This window comes from Myzus persicae, unplaced genomic scaffold (genome assembly GCF_001856785.1).
Source record: "Myzus persicae strain clone G006 unplaced genomic scaffold, MPER_G0061.0, whole genome shotgun sequence".
NCBI lineage: Eukaryota > Metazoa > Arthropoda > Insecta > Hemiptera > Aphididae > Myzus > Myzus persicae.
In genome coordinates, this window is record NW_019101147.1 from 514,912 (window position 1) to 538,834 (window position 23,923).

The 23,923-nt window shown below is 28.3% G+C and overlaps 4 protein-coding genes and 1 pseudogene across 7 annotated transcripts; 2 read left to right on the top strand and 3 right to left on the bottom strand.

The window, feature by feature from the left end:
- Positions 1-3,068: 3,068 nt before the first annotated feature.
- On the top strand, positions 3,069-5,715 carry LOC111027952 (rab-like protein 3). The gene is made up of 5 exons (XM_022306470.1): positions 3,069-3,352; positions 3,669-3,878; positions 4,313-4,458; positions 4,801-4,905; positions 4,972-5,715. The coding sequence occupies exons 1-5, from the start codon at positions 3,295-3,297 to the stop codon at positions 5,227-5,229; spliced, it is 777 nt and encodes a 258-aa protein (XP_022162162.1). The 5' UTR covers positions 3,069-3,294; the 3' UTR covers positions 5,230-5,715.
- LOC111027951 (breast cancer metastasis-suppressor 1-like protein) lies at positions 4,972-11,581 on the bottom strand. Of its 3 annotated transcripts, none has more exons than XM_022306468.1 (6): positions 11,245-11,580; positions 9,876-10,087; positions 9,714-9,804; positions 6,638-6,845; positions 6,165-6,494; positions 4,972-5,176 (listed from the first exon to the last, which is right to left on the bottom strand). In XM_022306468.1, exons 1-5 carry the CDS (start codon positions 11,259-11,261, stop codon positions 6,174-6,176), a joined length of 849 nt encoding a protein of 282 aa, XP_022162160.1. In that variant the 5' UTR covers positions 11,262-11,580; the 3' UTR covers positions 4,972-5,176; positions 6,165-6,173. The 3 variants fall into 3 exon arrangements, with proteins under 3 accessions (XP_022162160.1, XP_022162161.1, XP_022162159.1); XM_022306469.1 differs by lacking the exon at positions 4,972-5,176 and adding an exon at positions 5,227-5,400 and having other exon boundaries at positions 9,876-10,084; positions 11,245-11,581; XM_022306467.1 differs by lacking the exon at positions 4,972-5,176 and adding an exon at positions 5,227-5,400.
- Positions 11,582-12,868: 1,287 nt separating this feature from the next.
- On the bottom strand, positions 12,869-14,817 carry LOC111027953. Of its 2 annotated transcripts, none has more exons than XR_002603860.1 (2): positions 14,506-14,817; positions 12,869-13,271 (listed from the first exon to the last, which is right to left on the bottom strand). XR_002603860.1 is itself a non-coding variant. In XM_022306472.1 (2 exons), the coding sequence occupies exons 1-2, from the start codon at positions 14,619-14,621 to the stop codon at positions 12,908-12,910; spliced, it is 429 nt and encodes a 142-aa protein (XP_022162164.1). In that variant the 5' UTR covers positions 14,622-14,817; the 3' UTR covers positions 12,869-12,907. The 2 variants fall into 2 exon arrangements, 1 of the variants encoding a protein (XP_022162164.1); XM_022306472.1 differs by having other exon boundaries at positions 14,557-14,817.
- A 6,915-nt stretch (positions 14,818-21,732) lies between these two features.
- On the top strand, positions 21,733-22,677 carry LOC111027944 (annotated as a pseudogene).
- Positions 22,678-23,371: 694 nt separating this feature from the next.
- Positions 23,372-23,917, bottom strand: LOC111027937 (trimethylguanosine synthase-like). Its single transcript, XM_022306440.1, has 2 exons — positions 23,582-23,917; positions 23,372-23,521 (listed from the first exon to the last, which is right to left on the bottom strand). The coding sequence occupies exons 1-2, from the start codon at positions 23,894-23,896 to the stop codon at positions 23,420-23,422; spliced, it is 417 nt and encodes a 138-aa protein (XP_022162132.1). The 5' UTR covers positions 23,897-23,917; the 3' UTR covers positions 23,372-23,419.
- Between the last annotated feature and the right edge of the window lie 6 nt (positions 23,918-23,923).

Below are 23,923 nucleotides of genomic sequence, written 5' to 3' on the forward strand. Positions count from 1 at the left end.
CTGAACATTGAAATCTAAATGTGAAATGTGAATACATCAGCGAATTGGTGTTGCCTCTACTGCGTAGGTACGTAGTACGTACCCCTCATATATATATATATATATTGGGCCGTGTGTTAATGATCCATCTATAATATTTTGTTATACTTTACTTGTGTTTATCATAAGATTGTTAATCTTTAATACTTTATTATTAAAAATGTCCTTAATAAAATGTGTTAATTGTACAAATTTTTCTATTAGCAGGGCCTGCCTTGAATTTTTATCCTGGACACGCTTCAGCTTATACTCTTATAGATAGCTCAGAGAGTCAAAATATGTTATTTGAAAATTTAAAAAAAAAATGAATGGATGATATTGTCATACAAATATTTGATGAATATTTTAAGTATCTACGGTTATTAGTTTTTGAGTTTCACCAAACAAACTAAATCGAGTTTTTCAAAAACTAGTTTTGAATAAAAATTTGGGGAAAGTTTTTCCTAACGCTTTTTAAAATTACCGGAAATTTTAAATTTTGACATCTCGAATACACAAATTAGATTCACTTTTCCACCGGAAAGTTACTGAAATACTGAAGTTGAAAATTGAAGCTATTTACGATGTACACTGAAAACAAAAAAAAAAACAAAAATAAAATTACACACATCATTATAAAATCAGTACATTCATAGCTCCGTTTACAATCTAATATCTATACCTATTTATTTTCGATATTTATTTTTTACATTCGTGTGCGTGCATAACATACCAAATTGTATGTTCCCAAACTTCCGAATAATCCATTTACCTCTATAATTATTGGAGTAAATTGAACTAGGTATTACCGAATTTAGAAGTCAGAATGTTATCATCCAGAAAATCTCATAAGTATTTTTTTTTAAATTTAAATTAAAAATATAAAAAATACCTATAGAGATTAACTAGATAATATTCTTACTTAAAAATTTGGTAACAATAGGTTAATCATAATAGCTAATATAATTAGAATCTAACTTGAACATTCAACATTGCAGTTAAATTGATTATTAAGAACGTTGCTAGATATTATGCATTTGTGCCTTTGTAAGACGGAGACAAAGCCATATGGGTAGCAGCCTATTTCAAAAAAATTAGAATACCCCCTAATAAAGTCCCAATAACCTACAGGCGATGACTGGATATTTTGGAGGGAGCTGCTCAGCCTCGAAGTAAATTTATGGGTAAAACAGCGGATTTTCTTGCTGGACTACAGTCTAGAAGCATAATTACTATATTATTATTGTTCTGTGCTACAAGCTGAGAAGCTATTCATCAAGACGTTTCTGGGTCAACATTTTTGATATTGCATTATGGCCCAGACTGGCAAATCTATGCACTTTCGGCTATTACCGAGAGAGGTCCGCCACACAATTATCCGTACAAATAATATCATGACAAAATAAATCTATTTTGCCATGGATAATATTGTTTTTGTTACTATATTATTTTTGGTTATCGATAAATTATAATATTGGCGAGAATGTAATTGAAAAAATTTGGTGCAAATGTACACCCTGCACCCACTCCCCCCAAAATGACGTCCTTGTTACAGAAATATGAAATTTTAACGTCTTGTTTCTATAACCAATCTGAAAGGGTTTCGTTTTGATTTGAGGCAAACTAATTCGGGTTAAATAATCTCAGTAATATTATTCCAAATTATTTTTATACCCTTAAAATAATTGATTGTTCTAACTAATATTTATTCCAAATAATAGTTGCTCCAATAAACATAAATGTATTAAAACATTAATTTAGTCTCCATTAATTGTTGGAAAATATACTGCGTCATATAACCCATTGGTACAATTGCAATTTTAAACAAGTCAACATGGCCATATGGGGATACAATATAAATATGTAGTTATAGCCTTAGAACGAAAAAATAATGGAAATATATTAATTATTAGGTTATTCAATACAGACCTCAGAATACATTAAATTTAATCTATTCTGTATTTCTATTTTCTGTTCCGTGTACAGATTACAGATAAGTGACTATCATGATTATAATATAAAGATATACCGGCATCTCTTGAGCGTTGCATGGGCTTTTTTTTGCTGTTGCATCCTCTTGACTGTGGTGACTAGGTAGGTACAGTACTATAAAACATTTTATAGTTCACTCTGTCCTCTACTAGTTACTACACAATAGTGTTTATGGTACAGTTGTAGTACACTAGTACTACAGTAATGCCGGGTTGTTTGAAAAATGTATTAATTTAACAGTTCAATAAAATGTAATGGACTATTCATGCGCCACTAAATCATGTTTAAGGGATCATCAGCTCACTATTGATTGGTTAAAATATGTAAAGTGATGGTTCGTGTAAAACGGCATGAGCGGCACCAAATTGTAGAGGGGGTTTCTCGGCGGTGGCTGCTGTTTCACGCCAAATTTAAAACATTTTGTAGTAGTAATATAATATTTAAGAAATAACGCTTATGTATTTAATGCCTAATGTTATTATATTAAAAAATAAATACAATTTTATGAACATAATAAAATATCAATTCGTGGTATAAGCATCGACGGGGACGACGCAGCAGTTTAGACATTAAAATAATAATTTTAATTACTAAGCCAGCAGCGAAGAAACAAAATATAATATAGGCTAATAGAAAAATCGCCACGCAGTGAGCTATAGCACAGACTATATGAAAATTCAAAATAAACTTTGTCATAGCTATATTATAATGACTTTTCAACTTTCATCATGAACTTAGATATTCAGATATCAGTAATCTTAGTTCATGCTTTTCATATTATAGCTCAGATTAAATAAAACTATTTTATTTAATCTGTGATTATAGTCAGCGACCCGAGTCTATCGTTTGGCGTTATACAACAATGTACTTGTGGCATAAATATCACAATTATATATTTATATCACTATTGTTATATTCTGTGATTGTAGTCATAATTCTTATCACAGTGGTGATAGCCAAAATATCTTTATCGTGCTATCAACTTACTAGGAAAATACCAAAACATAATTAAATAGACAATAGTAAAAAATACTAAATAATAAATAGGCGCTGTGACAATTAATATACAATATTTTGGTGTCAGTATATATTTTATTTAGTCTAATTTTTCAATATTGCAATCAATTTTATTTACCTTATCGTTGTAGGGTATATAATGTTAAATAATAAATAATAATAAATAGTACTATAGTATTTAGTATGCAGTATGTTTGTAATTTATGAAGTACTTCTAATATTCCGTTTTAAACAACATTGAGTCGTCGGCAGAGTTATATTTAAAAAATGGAGATTTCAATGGCTTCAACCGACAGTGTTAAAGTATTGGTTGTTGGAGATTCGGGTAATTGTTTTAATTGCTATATAATATTATATCAATAGTACAAACAATGTTTACGTTCCCAAAGTTGTAATTAATATATTTTTCAATTAATTGATATGAAATAATGATTTATCTCTATTGAAATACAAATTAAATAATTTAAAACTGATTAGATTCTCTGTATTGGTTTACTTACAAATTTAAAAGACACATACCTATGTAGTTATTTATTCACAAAAATGAATAAATGAGAATTACTTTTCTCTTAACTTTTGATCAATTTAACCTATGACAATAATTTATAATATGTTGAAATGTATTGAAAAAAATTATTTAGGTGTTGGCAAAACATGTTTGGTGAATCTTATGAGTAATAATAAAGTCGTAAAAAATCCAAAATGGACAGTTGGAGTAACAGTTGAAATAAAACTGTACAAATATATGGAAGGAACGCCTAGACAACGCAATTGTTTTATAGAAATGTGGGACATTGGAGGAAGTTCAAACCATAAAAATACTAGAGATATATTTTATAATGCTATCCATGGTAAGATATGATAGACTGGTAGTTTTTTAATATTATTATCAGTGTTTGGAAAGAATGTCATTCATATGAAGTGAATGATATGCAAACATCACTATTTTTGAAATTGAACATGAACAATGTTTTAATGAATTTGAACTATTTTTATGAGGCTCAATTTATTTACCATTTAATAAATATACGTTTAAAATATATTGATTATATTATGTCATAATATTTTCATATTATTATTCCTTTTATAAGAAAATTAAAAAAATTAAATAAATGACGCAGTGAAAGTATTCGTTTTTTCAATGAACGTTAATGTGACTATTTGAAAAAACATAATATGAACATATTCTTTTTTAAAGGAATGAACGAATTCATTTATATAGTGGACGTTCCAAACACTGATTATTTTAATTGATACTCAAATAATAATTTTTTTTTTTCAACAGGCATAATTTTAGTGTATGATTTAACTAACCTTAAATCTAGTGAAAATTTACATAAGTGGTTGGCAGAAATTTTGAATAAGGATAATAACTCAAAATATAAATGTACAGATGGATTTGATATGGAACAACTGGTTGGGTCAAACAGAGTAATAAATACAATTTAAATTAATTGCAATCATTTGTCTGACAGCTCATAATTTAAAATATTAACATTTAGCTAACTTAATTAAAAACCAAATGTTTACAGTAAATGTAAAAAAAAACATTAAATTAGATAAGGATTATTTTTGAATATGTAAATAATTAGTCAATAGAGTTGAAATCTTAAACTTAAAATCATTTATATTCAAACATGATTTTATTGATTTTGTATGAAAATAAATAGGTATAGATGGTTAATTATTTATTAATATACTTTTTTAGTCTAGTAAAAAACATTAAATGAAATATAACTTAATATTCTTAATAATTTAAATAATATTTATTAGGTACCTATTTTAGTCTGTGGTACCAAGTTGGATATGGCTCCAGAACGTGGTAAGAAGTCGCCTTCTACTGTTGCTGCAGAATGTGGTGCTGATGAAATATTAATTGTAAATATTGCAATGTTTTATATTCTCATATAAAATATTAAATATGTATTACTGTATGTTGTTTAGAATTGTCATGATTCAAAATCATTGGAACCAAGTACAGTTGCATCATCAAAGTTTAATAACTTTTTAGATAGAGTAATACAAACAAAATATCCAATCAGTAACTCTAGTCCATTTAGTCAAGGCCTTTACTCAAGACAACATCAATACCAATTGTCCAAAACACCACAGTACCCAGTTACTAGACAAATAATTTATGATGGTTCACCTACAATTAGTAAAAATACATTTTTCAATTCTAAAACAATACATAAAGACTGAAACATTTATATTATACTTTTAATTCAATAAATTATATGCAACACTTTATAGTTTGAATTACATGGAAAATTATAATATTCTTATTACATAAAAGGTATAATATGGTAAAGATCAGATGGCAAATTTGGTAGAATAGATTCCTGGTACATAGATCACTCAATTCAATTAAAACTGAAAACAATTAATTTATCATACAACACTAACAATTTAATAAACAATTATATCTATAATTGAGTTAAAATGGTAATGAGTTTTTTAATTCAAATAGAAACCCCTTTTTTAAATCATTCTAATATGCATTTGGTTACGTAAAGAAGAATAAAAATTGTTGTCAATAACTCAACATAAACAGGGATACCAAGCATATACAGTGTCCCGTGAGGATTTACCCATTGGGTTAAGTCGTGAAATAATGGAGATATCATAATTCAAGTTTTTTAAGAAAAAAAAATATTTTTTTCAAGTTTTGAGAAAAATTGCAGGCCACACTTCGCCAGCGGTATGAACACGCACCGCATGTTTGATACTACTATGGTATTAAATAATTTGCAATTTTTCTCGTAACCAGAAAAAATATTAAAAAATTCAGGAGATAAATGAAAATAAAATTTTCAAACATGAACTCAACAAAATGTTGAACTCATATTTTTTTGAAAATAATCAAATAAAAATATATATTTTTTAATGTTTTTACCAAAACATCAAAATATTTGTAATTCTTGTTCCTGTGACTTTTTTTTATTATTTTAGGAAATATCGCAATGGGTAAATCCTTACGGGACACACTATATTATATAGAATGATTTGATTTCTTCAAGTTTAAGGTAAGGAACAACATAATATGAAAAGGGTTGACTGGTTTAATCAGTACATAAAAGTGAAATGTTGGTATAATTCCCTACTTACGATACAAACAAAGAAACTCTCTGAAATACCTTTTTGCTTTAATTATATGGTTTATATCGTTGTTCAGCATTTTCTTTTCGTTTTGACGATGATAGCAACTTTTTAATTGTGGTCCAATCTTCAAGTATTTCATGTTCTTTGAGGTTGTAGACTATACACGGTCCAGATACAATAACTGGTTTCCGCTTGGGTTGTACATGACCATAGGGCCGTCTTCCACGTCCACGTCCACTGCGTGTTAAACTACGACCTAACCAAAGAGAAGCATCTATATCTACTTCATTACGTGCCTCTTCTAATCGCTGAATTTTTTCTTCTAAATCAGCTTTTATAGTATCATATAAAATTTCCTTATTATTCTGAAATAAAAAAATTAGCATAAACCTGGTTTCTTTTTTTTTAAATAATTAGGTTATTTTTTGATTTTATGTGAAGAGAATGATAATATGATTATATTTAATTAGGATTTAATAATAAAAAAAAAAGTAAGTTATTATATTACCTCAAAGTTTTGTCTTATAGCTTGTTCTTCCGCTTCATATTTATGTTTTAGATTTGTTAATTTGAACTGTCTCAATACGGTAGCTACTTCAAGTCGAGATTTCATTTGATCTTGTAATTCTTGTAAAGGTATACGATATTCCTTAGCTGTACCTAATCTCACTTCGACTAACTTCTCATCAACTTCTTTAATTCTTTCGTTAAACAACCTACACATTGAATGTAGTATAAAGTATAAGAACATATAATTTTTCTGTTATACATAAATGATAAAAGTCAATTTTTAAAATGAGTTCAAGAAGTTATTGTGTATTTGAAAGATTAGAAGTAGTATACTTACATAGTTGGAGTGTTGTTAAAAATATTTAGTTTTGAAATTTTACTTTTTTTTTTCATTATAAAATAGAATTAGTTATGTAACTTCAATTATGACAATTTAAGATGATTATAAATAATTTTCTCAAAATTTTGTACGTGGTGGATACAAAGTGTTTATAGTTGATCTCAAATGTAATAATAATTGTTTTTCCGAAATCAAATACTGTTAATAATCGATACGGTTTAAACTGGTTCTATACTTCTATTCGAATCTCAAACAAAACCCTTGGCGTTCGGTCCGATCTTTGTATCAAAAAAAAATCGAACCGGACCATCAATAGCTGATAAAGTTAAAAAAATCAAGCGTCTTTTCATCATCATCTAAAAATCGCTACTATCAAGTTAACAGCTGCCACAAGAGCACTCGCCTCCACTTCAAAATGGCCGAACATCCAATAGCCACATCGCTCAACTTCACTCCAACCTCCAACCGTCTTCCAGGAAACCCAGACGACGCCTCAAACGCAAATTTGCTCAAACTCAGAAGCTTCAAATGTGAAGCTCCTTCAACTCTTTCACTGTCCTTATCACTGTGGCTAAAAATTATACTTATTGTGCACCCAAATAATTCATTATAATAAGTGAACTTTTAAAAAAAAATCGAACTTGAAAACATTTGTAAAACCAGACTTTCGGATAGCAAAAGACCAAATATCAGTACAAATTCCTAGGTTGACATTTTTGTGTTATTAATAATGACTATTGAGTAATAATTCGATTATTAGAATTCAAGGAACAATTCTAATTGCTATTTTCGTCATAAATACTGTAACCGGAAAAAATCTATTATGGGTACATAGCACACAGGAATATTTCTCTGCCGAGATTGTTGTTGATAAGAATATGTTGACATTCTATACTTTTACCATTGATTTTAAAATCAATGCTTTTACATTATTTTATAACATGAAGAATAACACTAAAATTAAAAATATAATTGCAAATTGTAATTATAGTTTATTTAGTAATTTAACATGATTCAATTAGTACATGATAAAAAATGTCGAAATCGAGTACGACTTGAAATTTATCTAGGTTCAGTTTGGTTCGAAATAACATTTTTAAAGTTCGATTCCATAAATCAAGGTTAGACCCTTACTAGATATTATCAAAAAGAGGGGTATTTTTCATAAAGGCAATACGGGCGGGATGATGGGGTTTTGAATTGTGATCCCTTGTGTCCATCACTGATTACTGAATGTAATCAAATACAAAATTTAAAACTACATACAAAATATAAATCAGATAGAAATGTATATTTATCACAATATCTTAGTTCTTTAGATGCACTAAGCTATAATGTTAATAAACAATATTTATTACATTATTTTGTAATCGTAATTACCTACCTTAATTAATTATTAACAAAATTGTGTAATTTTAGTTTCTGAGTTGAATGTATCGATAAATGTGTTTTATTTTTATTTTTTGTCTGTCATCACTCATCAGTCATCACCTTTGGGGTAGTAAAAATGCTTCCATTTTTCACTTCATTTTTGCATCTTTTTTGGTAGGAAAGTGATTCTAGTTGGTACTTTAAGTTGTACTATAAAAAAAATTAAGAGGACGCCACCCATGCATTTATTGTACCCGTCTTACACACTTACGACGGCAAATTTTCGTTCACTAATTCCAAATGATCCAATATTGTGCTGTTCATTTTGATATTATAGACTGAATTGACCAACTATCAAACTTTTAGGTAAGAATATTATCTGCGGTTATGAGTCGGCTTTTATTCAATATTTTAACTTTAAATCGAGATACAAGAATTTTTAATATGCGATATATCACATACCCATATCTTGCTTGAAAATTAAAATATCGAAAAATGTTTTGATGCTTAATCATATGTGTTATGTTCTTACCTAAGAGTTTGATGATAGATCAATTCACTCTAACATCAAAACTAACATATAGCAGTACAGCACACTATTCAAACTAGTGAAAGAAAATTAGGTATGTCATACATTTGTAAGACAGAGACAACAACGCATGGATAGTATCCTTTTAAGGAAAACAGGGATTTTTACTCATAACCAGATTTAACAAAATTGATATTTTTGGTGTAATTCAAAAAACTAATAACAGTATATACTTAACTGAGAAAACTTTGATTTCTATTAGTTTTTATTTAAGACGATCAAAATTCTTGAAAATGTAATGTATGGTAAGGAATATAAGATGATTTTTAGTGGAAAAAAAAACTGAACCAAAACTATTACTTGATAAAATAATTCAAACTACTTTATTACTAATGTCGAATGGCAAAATAAATTACTTAAATAGCAATAATACTACAAATATACTTATTAGGTAGTTTTATGGTGAAGTAATAAGAGGATGTGATAAACGCATGTGTTGTCTCCGTATTACAAGTGCGTAATATAGCAAAATTTTATCTTTAAATTTTATAAGGGGTCAATTCACTCTAATTTTTAAACTAACGGAGCTAACTGTGATCTTTAAAATTTGCTATATTACACAATTGTAAGACGGAGACAATAAATGGGGGTATCACATCCTCTTAATTAGAAACTAATGATTGGATTTTTAATTATTATAAGTATCTAATCAATAATCATAAGTATCTAATCAATAATCATAATTATATCTTAATGGTTTTTTCTATTTTTTCTATACTACATTATTAGTGTCTATTTTTCTAAATACTAAGGTAATATTTTGAAGTTACTAACATTTCTTTTAATGTATAAAAGTCTGTTTCAACAAAGTGTTTATGTTCTAGAAACTTCTTCTCAGCTCTAGTGTTCTCTTCTTCGTCCAAGTCTAGAGTAATAAAATGATAAAATCGTTTTTAATAAATTTCAATAAGATATTTTTTTTAAAATCATTTTTACCTGAACTATTATCAGTATCAGAATCTGAACTATTTGAATCTGAAGAACTACTGGACGATGAGATGGATATTACAGAAAGTTTTTTCTTTTCGTATGGATCGTCTAAAATGTTTTCAGTACACACAATTTTACGTACTATAACGTTTGATCCACTCTCTTCGTATTTATCAGCTATTTTTTGAATTCTACTAGCAATGTCTGAATTATCACTACTGAAATAAACATCATAATACAGATTTATAAATTTGTAATAGTTTGATGCTTTGAAACTTCTTTAATAATCATGAAAAGTAAATAAACTTGATAAAACTATATCAAAATAGAGAAACTAAGTGAATTTAAAATAATTGAAAACATTTAAACATCAATGAATTAGATTAAGAATATAGCTGTAAAAATTTTTTTTAATTATTTAAATTGTTCAAAAAAAATCAACAATTACATTTTCATCATTGAGAATACAAATAGAAAAAAAAATCATGACTTTTTTACTAAATTTACCTAACTTTATATTCTCAATTAACAACATTTCATTTTTTTAGGTAAGGATATAAATATTAAGGCTGGGCATTAACGAGTTAAAAAGTTAAAATTAAGTTACTCTTAACTAAGTTGCTAAAAGAGATTTTATTTTATAGACCTTTTATTTTCATATACAACTTCTAACTTAAAGAAGTTTGTTTTTTTAAAGTGACTTCTAACTTACCCAGTAAATTTATTTATTTTTCCTAATATGAATTCCATGAACTAAAAATTATATTATAAAATTATATATAAAATTATAATAATCGCCTGAAAAATCTAATACTATTTATGTTGTTACTTATTTTATTCTGTTTTCTAAATAAGTTCTAAATAAGCACTAAATTTTAAACTGTCACAAGTGTTTTGCATTATTTTTGTATACACAATTTCAATAGGTATTAAAATAATGTAATAACTAATAAGTACAGCTAAAATACCTATACAATTTATGAAATAGTTTACGAGTAAAGAACTTGTAAGTAACAAAAATGTATATAATAATATATTTATTGTGTTCAATTTGTTAATTGATTGATGCATGTAAGAAGCTTCTGTAAGTAATACAATAACATACATTTAAAAAAATATTAAGACCTATATTATGTTATTTGTTAAGCTTTAATGAAAAAGTATGATAGTTAATTAATTTTACATGTTAAGATTTTTACAGTTATTTTTCATTAAGTTAAGTTACTTTTTTTTCCAAATTAACTTTTAATGAGTTGTTTAAAAGAGAAAAGTCACTTTTAACTTTAAACTTGACTTAAATTTGTCTATATTAACTTAGCTTAAAAAATTTGTTAACTTGCTCAGCCTTGACAAATATAATATATTAAAATGGTACCTTGTAGCAGTAGACATTGTTAGAAATCCAGAATTATTACTTAATTGATGTGTAATACATTGGTGTAAAATGTCCAATCAACGCGCATAATTAAACATTTTTTTCAATAATGTACATTTGTAAATTAGAAAGTAACGTGCGTAAATTCAGTCAACTAAATCCACAGCATTAAATATATTTAAATAAATTAAATATTTAAACGAAAAAAAAAAAATTAAACCAAAATAATAAAATAAGTTTTAAATTATAAGGAAGAGCAAAAAATTAAGGTGAGTTACAACTGTTGACAAAAAGTTACGGGAGTCCAAACGAAGTCAAATCAAATACGAACAATAAATTTGTTTACTAACTATATAGTAAACTAAACAGTGTTACAACTGAAATAAAATATTTCTGATAACAAATTAAAAATATAGGTATAAGATTGTTGGGACGCATAGTTACTCCATGTTAGGACGGGTTCACGATTTTGATAACAACTGATAACAGCGAATCTGATGAGAAAAAAAAGGCTCATGCTAACTTATTAAAGTTTAAAAAAATCCTTATTCCCTCATCTCTCAGCATAGGATAGTATATTATACTCTTCAGCTATTAAATCAAAAATAAAAAAAATCAGTTTCATACCAATAATGGCAGCTTAAGACTATTTTTCAATATTTGTTGTTCGGATAAGTATTTTATTTGAAACTAGAGAAGTAATTTTCCAATTCTCAATAGTTTTCCATAAATGAGACAAAACTACAACCAATTTGTGTTCTTCTAGTAACTAGATTTTCATGAAATAAATTGTATTTGTTCACCTAGTTATAACTTATAATTATTAAATCAAAACTATTAGAGCAAATAACAACTATATCTATTTATATATTTTGAATAATATCATTATATCAAACATTGAAACACTTATATTAATATTTAGAATAAATAATAAATTAAGTCTGTTAAGTGGTTATTAGTTATTAGTTATAACTAGAGACCGGAATTATATGCACTAAAAATGTGGCAAATAAGATGCAAATATGCAAAGCAAAAGGGTCGAAATATGCATTAATATACACAAATAATTGAAATAATTGAAAAATATGCTCAAATATTGCATCATGAATTTATAAAACTTTAAAAAACTACAAACATTTTAAATGATAACATAACAATATAACAAAATAAGGAGTGTTGGACCTTTCAACATCAAATTAAATCAACAAAATATTTAAATATATAAAAAAACATCATTATATTTTTTTAAAACAGTAAAATAGAAATAAATAATAAATATTTTTTATAAAATAAAGATGTTGGACCTTCTACATCAAATTAAAACAAAAAATATTTTAATATAAAAAAAACATCATTATATTTTTTTAAAACAGTTTCAACAAATAATAATAAAATTAATAAAATAAGATTGTTGGACCTTCAGCATCAAATTAATTAAACAAAATATTAAATATAAAAAAAAACATCATTACATATTTAAATGTTTTTAAAACAGCTTAAACAAATAATAATAAAATATGATTGTTGTAGGTACTTTTCAACATCAAATTAATTAAACAAAATATTAAATATAAAAAAAAAACATCATTATATATTTAAATGTTTTTAAAACAGTTTAAACAAATAATAATTAAATATGATTGTTGTACTTTTCAACATCAAATTAATTAATTACAATATACATTTCCATATTTTGTGAGGTAATATTGGTTCTTTTTTCAATTAATATCATTTTATAAGTATTAAAGGACTGTTCAACGTCCACAGAAGTTGTAGGTGCAAATTTCGTACAAGTACTCATCATGGGTGTGAAATTTGGGGGTAAGAAACTTTCTTTTTTTCCGGATAAAACATCTGATATCTCCTTCAATATTTGAAAACCACCATTTTTGTGTATTAAATCAGAAACTTTCTCTTTAATAATTCTTCCATTATTTCCAGATACCATTTCCATGTTTAAAATAGTTTCATCAACAATTTTTGTCGCTTCATACAAAGATAAATTAGATGACTCTAATTTTTGAATGCTTTTAACAAATATAAAAATGTTAGTTTTAATATATATAAGATCAGTTTTAACAGACTCTAACTGTAACTTAAGCATATCTTCACATTTTTTACTTTCAATTTTTCAATGATTATTATTTTAAGCTGTACAAAATTATCAGCACAAAAGGTGACTGCTTCAATCCAAGTATCCTACCTGGTGAGTTTAGGTTCTGGTGGTAAGGCTACATTTGGCAAGATATCTTTGTAAACTTCTACACGATGAGGAGCTTTTAAGAACACTTTTTTAAAATTATTTACCAGTGCATTAACATTTGGAAATAACCCTCTCATTTTTTCAGCTATTCTTTGAAACATAAGCGCTAGGCATGTGACATGTATCATGTTGGGGAAAAATACTTTTAGTGTTTTACCTGCTTTTATCATATATGGGGCTGCATCTGATAATAACAGCAACACTTTTTAGTCATTAAAACCACTTGGCCACAAAATTCTTAAGCCATCATCACGGACTAAGATAGTGTAGACTGGAAACGAACAGACGAGCGGGTGACGTGGAGCCGGGCCGCTTATGGAATGGAGTAGACTTGTGCGGGGGAAAATGGGGCAAGTGCGAATGTAGCGCTACCACGGACTAGGATTGAACTACTAATTATTCCTATTATTTAATGTTATTTAAAATTTATGTAATACATTTTTGATGTCGTAAAATGGTTTTGAGAGAAAATAGATTCTGGATTTTTAAAAGGTAGGGTAATAAGTACACATGCATAACAAAAATACGCGATTTATTTATGGTTCTCATATATAAACATAGATAGAGCGCGAATCGTACTTGCCCCATTTCACCCCGCACAAACCTACTCATAACTTTAAGCGGTCCCGTGATTAGGTGTTCGTTTCCAGTTCATAGTATGAACTTCATATTATCTTAGTCCGTGGCTATCATCGACAAAACGTGCGATAGTAGAATGATTTGTTTTTTCTGATTTTTTACAAACGATTAAAAAGGGATTACAAGAGTTTCACTACTTAACGCACCTATTAAAAGATTAGCTATGTAGTCACCATTAATATCTGTTGTTTCATTCACAATTGAAAAAATATGAGTCCTTGGTTTTAGATTTGTAAACATTAACCAATAGCATTTGTTTTTTATTATTTAAACTTCGTTTCAAAGAATCAGTATGAAAAGATGTATGAACATGTTGTGATTTGAAATTTTTTATTACACGGTACATGGCGATTGCATACCTGACAATAAGACTATGTTTACATCAGTTGTTAATACAGTAGTGTCCTTACTCCTTATTATATGGTTCAATCCACTGGTTTATCAAACACTTAATATTTTTTCGTATTTTAGACATTTTTTAAAATTGTTTTTAATTTACTCAAAAGACAAGAAATAAGAATAAAAACTTCACTAAACCGTAAACGAAACATGATACTATGTACACTACACAGCACGGACACTGGACAGTTACAAAGTCACACAAATACACAATTACAACAGCCATGCAGCAGTACAGTACACATGACTAGATGAGCACATGACAAAATAGATTAATGATTATACATGCTAATACAGTAATACATGAAACGGTGAAACATCGTGAATTTAAATCAGTGTATCACTTTTCAAATTTACAGTGCAGCCAATAAACGAATACTAAATTTGTACACAACTTAAAGAAGTAACCTTAAAAGTAATTTAATTTGTCAGATAATAGTTTATCAACACGGTATCGAACTATGAAAGATAAAATTCTATACCTTGTAGACAGTGTTATTAAATATTAAAAACTCCAATTTCCAAAATAAAAAAATGAAACAATTTGATTATTTACTAAGATTATAACATTTATAACAAATATATACATTATATGCACTTAAGAGAAAAAATGCCACAATCCTCTAAATATGCCATTTAATGAAAATTAAATTTGATCTATGGAATCAGTTAGATCTGAATCGCCCACATTTCGACACACTCAGTATGAACATGCAAATGCATACAATTCTGGTCTCAAGTTATGAGTGTTATAACATATTACTTATTAATAATATTTTTGTAGTTATTTAAATACTTTGTAAACACGATTATTTTTTGAAACAAGCATAGTAGTAGGCATATTAAATAATTATAAACACTTATATTTCATGTTTATTAGAGATACACTAAACTTTTAATAAATATTAATTATATTATATATTGCAGATTCTATCTGATAAAAAAACCAAAAAATTTATTTCACCGAATAGATACGCCGCTCTCTACCTCGAAGACACCGACTTAAAAGTAACTACCTCTCCATCCGATTGTTTTTCCGACGATCATATTGAACCAACTATTACCGATAACGATCAAGTAGACGACTTGCCGGCTCCTCCGCTCTATATCAAAAACATAAAAACTACGCATCCTTCAACAATACATTAATAAATCTCACCAGCCCAAACGGCTTCACCTGTAAATCGTCGTCCCAATTCCTTATTGTTCAGCCTTCTGGGCGAGTCAACTTTAATAAAATTACTGAACATTTAAATGAAACTAACGCTGAATTTCATTCTTTTCAACCTCGCGTTTATCGCTCATACAAGATCGCTATCAGAAATCTGCATTTCACCACCACAAGTACCGATATCGTTTCCGTTCTATCCAAACTTGGGCACTCAGTCGTGCGGGTGCAAAACGTCATAGACAAATTCAAACGCCCCCTCCCATTATTTTTCGTAGAGGTCTCTCCGAACGAAAATAATGCAGATATTCATAAAATCACGTCGTTACTAAACAGTAAACACTAAGGTAATAATTGAAAAACGGCACACAAAGTCAACGGGTCCACCACAATGCTTTAGATGTCAATCGTACGGTCACACTCGCAATTACTGCAACCACCCTGCTCGCAGCGTTAAATGTGGAGAGGGTCACCTTTCTGAGGAATGCACCAAAGAACGCTCCAGTCCTGCAAAATGCGCCCTCTGTTCAATGGACCACACAGCAAACTTCAGGGGCTGTCCAACTTTCAAAAAAATTACCTTCAAAGGCTACTAAGACTACCGACCATCCTAACAACTCTGTGCCTAAAACGTATGCAGCTAAAACTCATAATTCTCCCACAGAAAATATCTCCGGTATTTTCTCCCAATTCATATCTAATTTGAATACTCTTATCAGCCCACTCATCACACTCCTCTCCACAGTCTTAAATGCACTTATTGCCAAAAATACTACCTAACATGTTTCTTATCGTTCTATTCATGATTTTCTTTCTTATCTTATCCAATTATACACTTTGCACTTTTCAGCAATATTATTCTTATATAATAGTTTTCATTATTAACTCACTATTTGCAATGATAATTTTAAATTGCTTACGTAATATTATATATTGTACAGTTCTTCGGAACTAATGTATCTTATTTATCTTGTAACTATTTGTATTTTATATTCTCAAATAATTGTTGAGCTATCATAGTAATACTAGAAGCTAAAAAAAAAAAATGTGTAATAATAACAGTTTTTTTAGTATTATAATAATTGTTCCGGCGAGGACAAGGCTTAACAGTGGACTGTATAATTTTTGTATTTGGTTTTATTTCAGTGTAAAACAATGTTATAATTTTAAGTAGATTTGTGTATGAAGCCTATCTGTGCAAGTCTGCCTGGGTAGGTCTTGCCGCAGAAGGCTCCGTTGAACACACTGACCGATTTAGTGCTCCGCACTCGTATTTATAACCTGGTCTCGCCGCCGCGTCATCGCAGGAGCCGCCCATGAAGTGTCGTTGGTTGGTCGTTGGGCGTGGTTGAACGGCGGAGATAACGCTGGTTAGCTGCTGCCCTCGAAGCCACGCCCATAACGTTCTGTTGTCGTATGCTTATTTGTTTTTACCGAATACGCGGGTCATCAATAAGATTGAGCAATTATGTAACTGTACATTATTGCAATCGTTGTCCCTTGTGACCGGACCAATCTGACCCGCGATTTACATAATACATAGATCCGGCCGATACAGTCGTACGCCTAACGACGTCGAACGTGCTTGGTGCAGCGTTTTATTCGTGACGATCGACCCACGATAGTGTCGACCGACTGTATTCCGAATGGCGAATCTCATCATATTATGCAAACAATAGTTGGCTGACTGCCCAGTGTGATATCATTTTTACATAATTTTAATACCAAATATTTTATGCTGTTTTTCTTGATTTGTTACCTAAATGCAACCCCTCATTTTCTTGAAGTATTAAAAATTTTTGAAGATAAATAAAATCTATTTCACCATTGTTGCTGTTTAACAGAGCCTTTTTCTCCAAAGGTCTTTATTACCAATTTGATCATGTAAGTAGGATCAGGAAAAATTCATATATTTTTAATTGAATTGGTATCTCTTTTAAATTCAAATTTACTTTTTAATGATTTAATATCAAAGTTGCATCCTAATTGTTTGGCTGCATTTATATTTGATGAACATCCATCGAAAGTCAAATTAACTATCTTTACACCAGTCTCAAATACTAACTTTAAACATTTATTAACTAACTCATACATTTGAGAGCTATTTAAATGGTTAACAAAAAAAACACCTACTGGAATCTTCCAATGTTCATTTATAGAAACCAACATAAAAACCAAACATTCAGAAGCATTATCTGACTTATCACTATCAATACCAGCTCCAAAATCAACATAACCATGGTAGTTTCTTCCATCCCATTCTAAATGATGACGGATTTCCATTTCATCTATAATTAACCCACAAACAATTGGGTGACCAGAATTGTTGTATTTTAAATTAAAAATGTTTAGTGTTTCATTTGTAAAGCCAGGATTAGCATTAGTATGATCATGCCATCTACTCAATGTAAGTGTCAATAAAGTCAATAAAAAATTCTGAATAGTTAACTGTTTGATGAATATATCCATGATGATTTAATGTTGAGTACGCTCACTATAAATTGTCGTTCCAGTTTTTATTTCATTTTTAATAATTTGTAGAAGAGTTTCTCAGTCCCGTTTTTCTACTATAAAAAAACGCCGTTCTAATAATAAGTCTGGCCGTTTTCAACAAATTCCAAATACCCATGGGCCTACTATACGATTCCCATAATTTTTATTATAAAGAAACCTGTAGATCAACTCAATAGTATCGGTAGGTCGAGTAACATTTGTAGGTCGCATATTGGACCATTACCTCTTTATGCTTACCAAAACTGGAAGACAACAATTCACTTGTGTCATAATTGACAAAAATATATTATATATCATAGAAGCTATTTTTTTTGCCTTGCCGTTTCGCTTTTTGACTGCGCAGTTTAATTTTTTTTGACTTCAATATATTTTTATTTGCTAACGATGATACAATCCTTTTGAGTCTAAGGCGATTTGGTGAATCATTGATAACGGCCTTACACATTTCATCAATCATCATTTTACTAGATTCCTTTTAAAACATATAAGCAAATCAATTTTTGTGAATGTTTATACTTTTCAGTAGTTCCTTATTATGTTTTAGTAATTAAAACAAGTATACGTTTTGAAATAATAGCATTAGATAAAGTGGAGTCACAGATTGAAAACTAGCCTTGGAAAGAGGAATTAGAGAAACGAAAAATTTTAGGTAAATGGAGGTTATTGGAGAGAATAATTTGCTGTCATACGCTGATGGCATTGTAATCCTCGGAAAATCTAAAGTTAAGTTAACAACAAGTACTCTTAATTTGTTAAAAAGTAGTGAAGAAATGGGACTCCCGGTTAATGAAATTAAAACAAAATATATGATTGTTGCGAGAAAGCCGATGGTTATGCATGGTATCAGGGTTGGACAATACTTATTTGAAAAAGTTGGAGATTTTAAATACTTGGGGGTTAACATAAACCAAAGGAACGACATGCACAATGAAGTTATACTGAAACTTGGTTCGGCAAATAGAGGGCAAATGGAGTGTATTATTCTTTATAATTAATTTTTCTATTTAATCACATTTTTTAAATTATCACAAATAAATATTTTTTTTTTTTTATTTTATAATAGTACACGAATATAACAAATATATAGGTAATTATTTTACAAAAATACATCTACAACTAGGTAACATCGTTTTGTAAAAATATATACATTAATATTACCCTAACATGAAGAAATAAATAACTTTATAATATGTAATATTATACTCCTTCAGTATAATAAAATATGTTGTGTTTATAAATATAACATATAAAATAGACATAAACAGTATTTAATTATTGTTTAATAATAATTTATACCAAATTGTAATCATTATTATAGGACATAGTCCATTCCTTAGGAACAAAAAACTAAAATATTAAAACAAAATTTTTTTTTTTATTTATTTAACTTTAAAATGTTTCAGCACACTGGGTGCTATTACAAGTATTATTTTTTAACAATGGGTTGGATTATACAAAGTACATGATTTTTTACATGGATACGGTTGAGTAAAATTATAGATATACATATATAGTGTAAGTGTGTTCTTTTATGGGTCTTCTGATGAATCTTCGCTATCCGTTAGGAGGATGTCCTGGGGGAGTCGAAATTTTTTATATTGGCGTGAAAGTTTTGGAATTGAGTCATTATCCATTTGTTAATGAAGGGTATACCCGTATCGTTGTGGATTTGAGTGTTTCTCATGAACTACGGAGCTTTAAGGCAAATCCTCAAAAATTTGTTTTGTAAGATTTGTAACTTTTTTATTTTTGTGGGTGACGCCGCTGCTCAAACAGGACAGGCGTCGGTTATCAAAGGCCTTATTATTGATGTGTACAGAAGGAGTGACGATTTTATCTGGAGTGTAGATTTAAAATTTATTAAGGGGTAGAGCATTCTCATTCTGGCATAGCCCTGTGTGAGTTTTTTATTTATGTGGATGTTCCATGAGAGTTTTTCATCGAGGAAAACACCAAGATATTTTATAGAGTCGTCTTTTCTGTTCAACTGTAAGGCATGGTAATTAATGTAGATGCTTTTAGGATCATTGTACCTTTTTAGGGTGAATATTTTAGCCACGCTTTTAGTCGAGTTGAGGTTCAGCTTCCATTTATGGAACCAGGAAGTGATTTCATTCAATGAGGATTGAAGTTTTTGTATTGATGAGTCTATATAGCTGTCTTGTGTAAGGATTGTCGTATCATCAGCGAACATTGCGAGTTGAGAGTTGGAAGGATTGGGAATATTGTAGCAGTAGATATTGAAGAGGGTTGGCCCCAAGACTGATCCTTGTGGGACACCAGATTTTATTTTGTGTCTTACTGATAGGTCTGTGTCTATTCTAACTTGGAAAGTTCTGTCTGATATGAATGATGTGATGGTTTTAAATAGGTACGCTGAGATATTTAGTTAAAACAAAATAATGTAATGATTCTGTCATAGGAAGGTAAGAACAATTATTGGATTCTAGTGTGATATTAGTTTGTGTTAAAATATTTTATGCATGAAGTATGTTAATTATAATAGGACTGCTTGAAGATTGGTTCAGATTGTTAAAATTGAATTGCTGAACATCTGAACTAATAACTACTTAACATGATTCTATATCGACAGCAATCTGAAAGTAGATGATAATAAAATGAAGCAATTTATTGTAGTAAGTTTAGTAAAGAATTAAAAAAAAAAAAAAAATTAAGCACTTATTTAATTTAATAAATAAATTGATAGGTATTGTTTTACTAAGACATAAAAATAGTAGAAGCTTATACTTTGAAAAAATAAATAGAATATTATTTAATTTATATTGCCTAAGACATAGAATATTATTTAATTTATATTGCCTAAGACATAGAATATTTATTAAATAAATTTAAAAGAAGCTATTTAGGAGAAAAATTAAAGAATAATTTGATTTAATGAGTAAAGTAAAATATTGAAAAGGTTCAACATTTTACTAAAACCTAAAGTTTTCTTAAGATATGAGACCAAGTTAAATAGAGGGAAAAAATAAAACTAATTAGAAATAATATATTGTTCTAAACCTAAAAACACTAATTTTTAAATTATAAAAACATCATTTAAAAACATTTGAAGTAAAATTATGGTGTTTGGATTTTGGATTGATATTATATTGCTTTAGGTAAAAAATTTTTTATTTTACAAGTTTTAACAGCGTAGATAGATATAATAATATTTAACATACCAGTCTGGCTTTTAAATATTTTTTAAATGTTATTGATTTTTAAATAATAGTGACTGACTATAAATACCTACAATATTATTATTAGGTACTATTACTTATTAGGTACCTATACAAATATACATTACCTACATTATTGACTAAAACAAAATATGTACGAGTAGCTTAAATTAATATATTTTATATAGAATTGAATTGAATTTGAATAGTGATTTTATTTTTCATTAGGGTTTTATGATGACTTGTGAGATAATATACAAGACCGTAGTTTTGGCGCAATTTGTTATCAATCATAATATGGAGGTAGAGACCATTCATATTGTATCTACTCTATGGTAGAGACCACGATCATGAACTAAGATAATATATCTTAGTTCATGCTCTAAACCAACTATTGAATCACTATGTATATAATGTATTATATTCATAGATGCCACCTCCAAATCAGAAACCAGCACCAGATCAACCATTCCTACTACCAACTGAACGAGAAGTATCTACTATACCAAAGTCAGAAGGAGAGGGTGACTTTTGGGTTTATCCGTCAGCTCAAGTAACACAAATAATTCAAATATATATAATACAACATTTTTTTACTAAAAACTGTTTTGAAATTGTTTAGATGTTTTGGAATGCAATGTTACGAAAAGGATGGCGTTGGAAAGATGATGATTTATCACCAAAAGATATGGATGTTATAATCAAAATTCACAACATCAACAATGAGCTTGCTTGGCGAGAGGTGCTAAAATGGGAAGCATTCCATGCAAATGAATGTATGAATCCAAAGTTGAAAAGCTTTGGGGGTAAAGCTAAACATTTTTCTCCAAGAGCAAGAATACGAAATTGGATGGGATATGAAATACCTTTTGATAGACATGATTGGATAGTAGATCGTTGTGGAAAAGAAGTACGATATGTTATTGATTATTATAGTACCGATAATTCACCAAATAAATATCAAGTGGCTGTTTTGGATGTAAGGCCTGCCTTAGATTCATTTGAAGCATTATGGGATCGTTCAAAAGTAAATATTTTTTTAATCAATATTTAAAAGAAACCTCATACTTTTATAATTTAATTTTAATATTTCAATTTTAGGCAGCTTATTGGAGATGGCGATATGAAGCTGAAATGGAAAGAAATATTGCCAATAAAATGGAAGAATTAAGAAGTGATGATAAAGTGTGAAATAATGTATAACTCATTTTTTTTTTGTATAGTGTACAATAGATTCATTAATTAAAAGTTAACTATTTCAATCCTTAAAAGATTTCAAGAAAAAAAAACTTAGCTGTAAGTATAGTATTTTCCTAGCACTACAAATGCATCATTTTTAGATATTTTGTTATTGTATTATTTTTTTCCAATTCAATGATTTTAGTGATAAAATATTTTTAATGAAATGTATACATACGCCTTACAGAATTAACTTTGTTTTACGTAATAGTTAATAAACTATAGAACTTTTTAAATTGCAACAATTTTTTTATTTTCACATATATAATTTTATTTTATATCAATGACTTAAAAGAATATTATATTCAAATAGTTGTCATTTATGTTCTATGAACTCAACTTCTCTCAATGCATTACTTTCAGTTTTCATTTCTTTTTTTTCTTAGTATTTAATAATACAAAATTGTTGGAGTAGGAATATTAATTTGTAATCTGAATCATTTTATTAATTTATTTTGAAATTTTTGAAACAATTTAATTATCATTACAATTACATACTAAAAAATAAAAACTGGTAAAAATTATGACAACCTCTGGTATAACTATATTTTCTATAATCTTTCACATAAAATGTTTTTGCATTAGCTATGTATACAATTTATACTTATAATATATCAATAAATATAAGATAGGTGTATGGTTAAACTAATTTGTTAAAATAAATACTCGATAAAATAATGAAACAAATTCAAAATAATTTTATTCTAATAATCACAAATAATTAATCAAAAACTGTAAAGAATATTTTTAAGTTGCTGACAACTGTCAGTTACTTTAGTGGAAGTTTCCATAGAACGCTGTGAGTGAATTCAGCCTTCCATTAATAATATTTTGCTGAATTTCCACTTGACCAAAATCTTTTGCCAACCACATACACTGAAAAGTTATAATTTAAAAGTTAGATTATATTGAACACCATAGATGATGTGGCCTTACTTCTAATATATTTGTGGTTTTCGGCATATGAAACGCAATATTAGGCGCAATAGTTTTAACAATATCAAAAATTTTAAAACCTCCCCCGAAATAATTAGCACACATTGACTTTAAACTGAAACTATTATCAATTGAATATCCTGGTCCTCCCCATGGCGGTGACATGAATACTACATCGGCTTTTAACTTCGGGTAAATTAAAAAAAAGTCACCAACAATAAATTCAATTTTATGAGCAACACCATATATCTCAGCATTATGACGTGCTAACTTTATCTTGTTTGGATCAATATCAATAGCTATAACTAAATACATACAAAAACAAAGTTTTATTAAAACAAA

Bases quoted from the DNA above. Each gene is read 5' to 3' on its own strand.
- LOC111027952 (XM_022306470.1), top strand. From the start codon at position 3,295: ATGGAGATTTCAATGGCTTCAACCGACAGTGTTAAAGTATTGGTTGTT. The intron at 3,879-4,312 runs GTAAGATATGAT...TTTTTTCAACAG, and splicing joins ATTTTATAATGCTATCCATG to GCATAATTTTAGTGTATGAT. The intron at 4,459-4,800 runs GTAATAAATACA...AATATTTATTAG, and splicing joins AACTGGTTGGGTCAAACAGA to GTACCTATTTTAGTCTGTGG.
- LOC111027951 (XM_022306468.1), bottom strand. The intron at 6,846-9,713 runs GTTAGTAACTTC...TTCAATGTGTAG, and splicing joins TTTTATACATTAAAAGAAAT to GTTGTTTAACGAAAGAATTA. The intron at 6,495-6,637 runs GTAATATAATAA...TTTTTATTTCAG, and splicing joins CTATAAGACAAAACTTTGAG to AATAATAAGGAAATTTTATA.
- LOC111027953 (XM_022306472.1), bottom strand. From the start codon at position 14,621: ATGTCTAAAATACGAAAAAATATTAAGTGTTTGATAAACCAGTGGATT. The intron at 13,272-14,556 runs GTAAGGACACTA...ATTTGTTAAAAG, and splicing joins ATTGAACCATATAATAAGGA to CATTCAAAAATTAGAGTCAT.
- LOC111027937 (XM_022306440.1), bottom strand. From the start codon at position 23,896: ATGTATTTAGTTATAGCTATTGATATTGATCCAAACAAGATAAAGTTA. The intron at 23,522-23,581 runs GTAAGGCCACAT...ATAACTTTTCAG, and splicing joins AAACCACAAATATATTAGAA to TGTATGTGGTTGGCAAAAGA.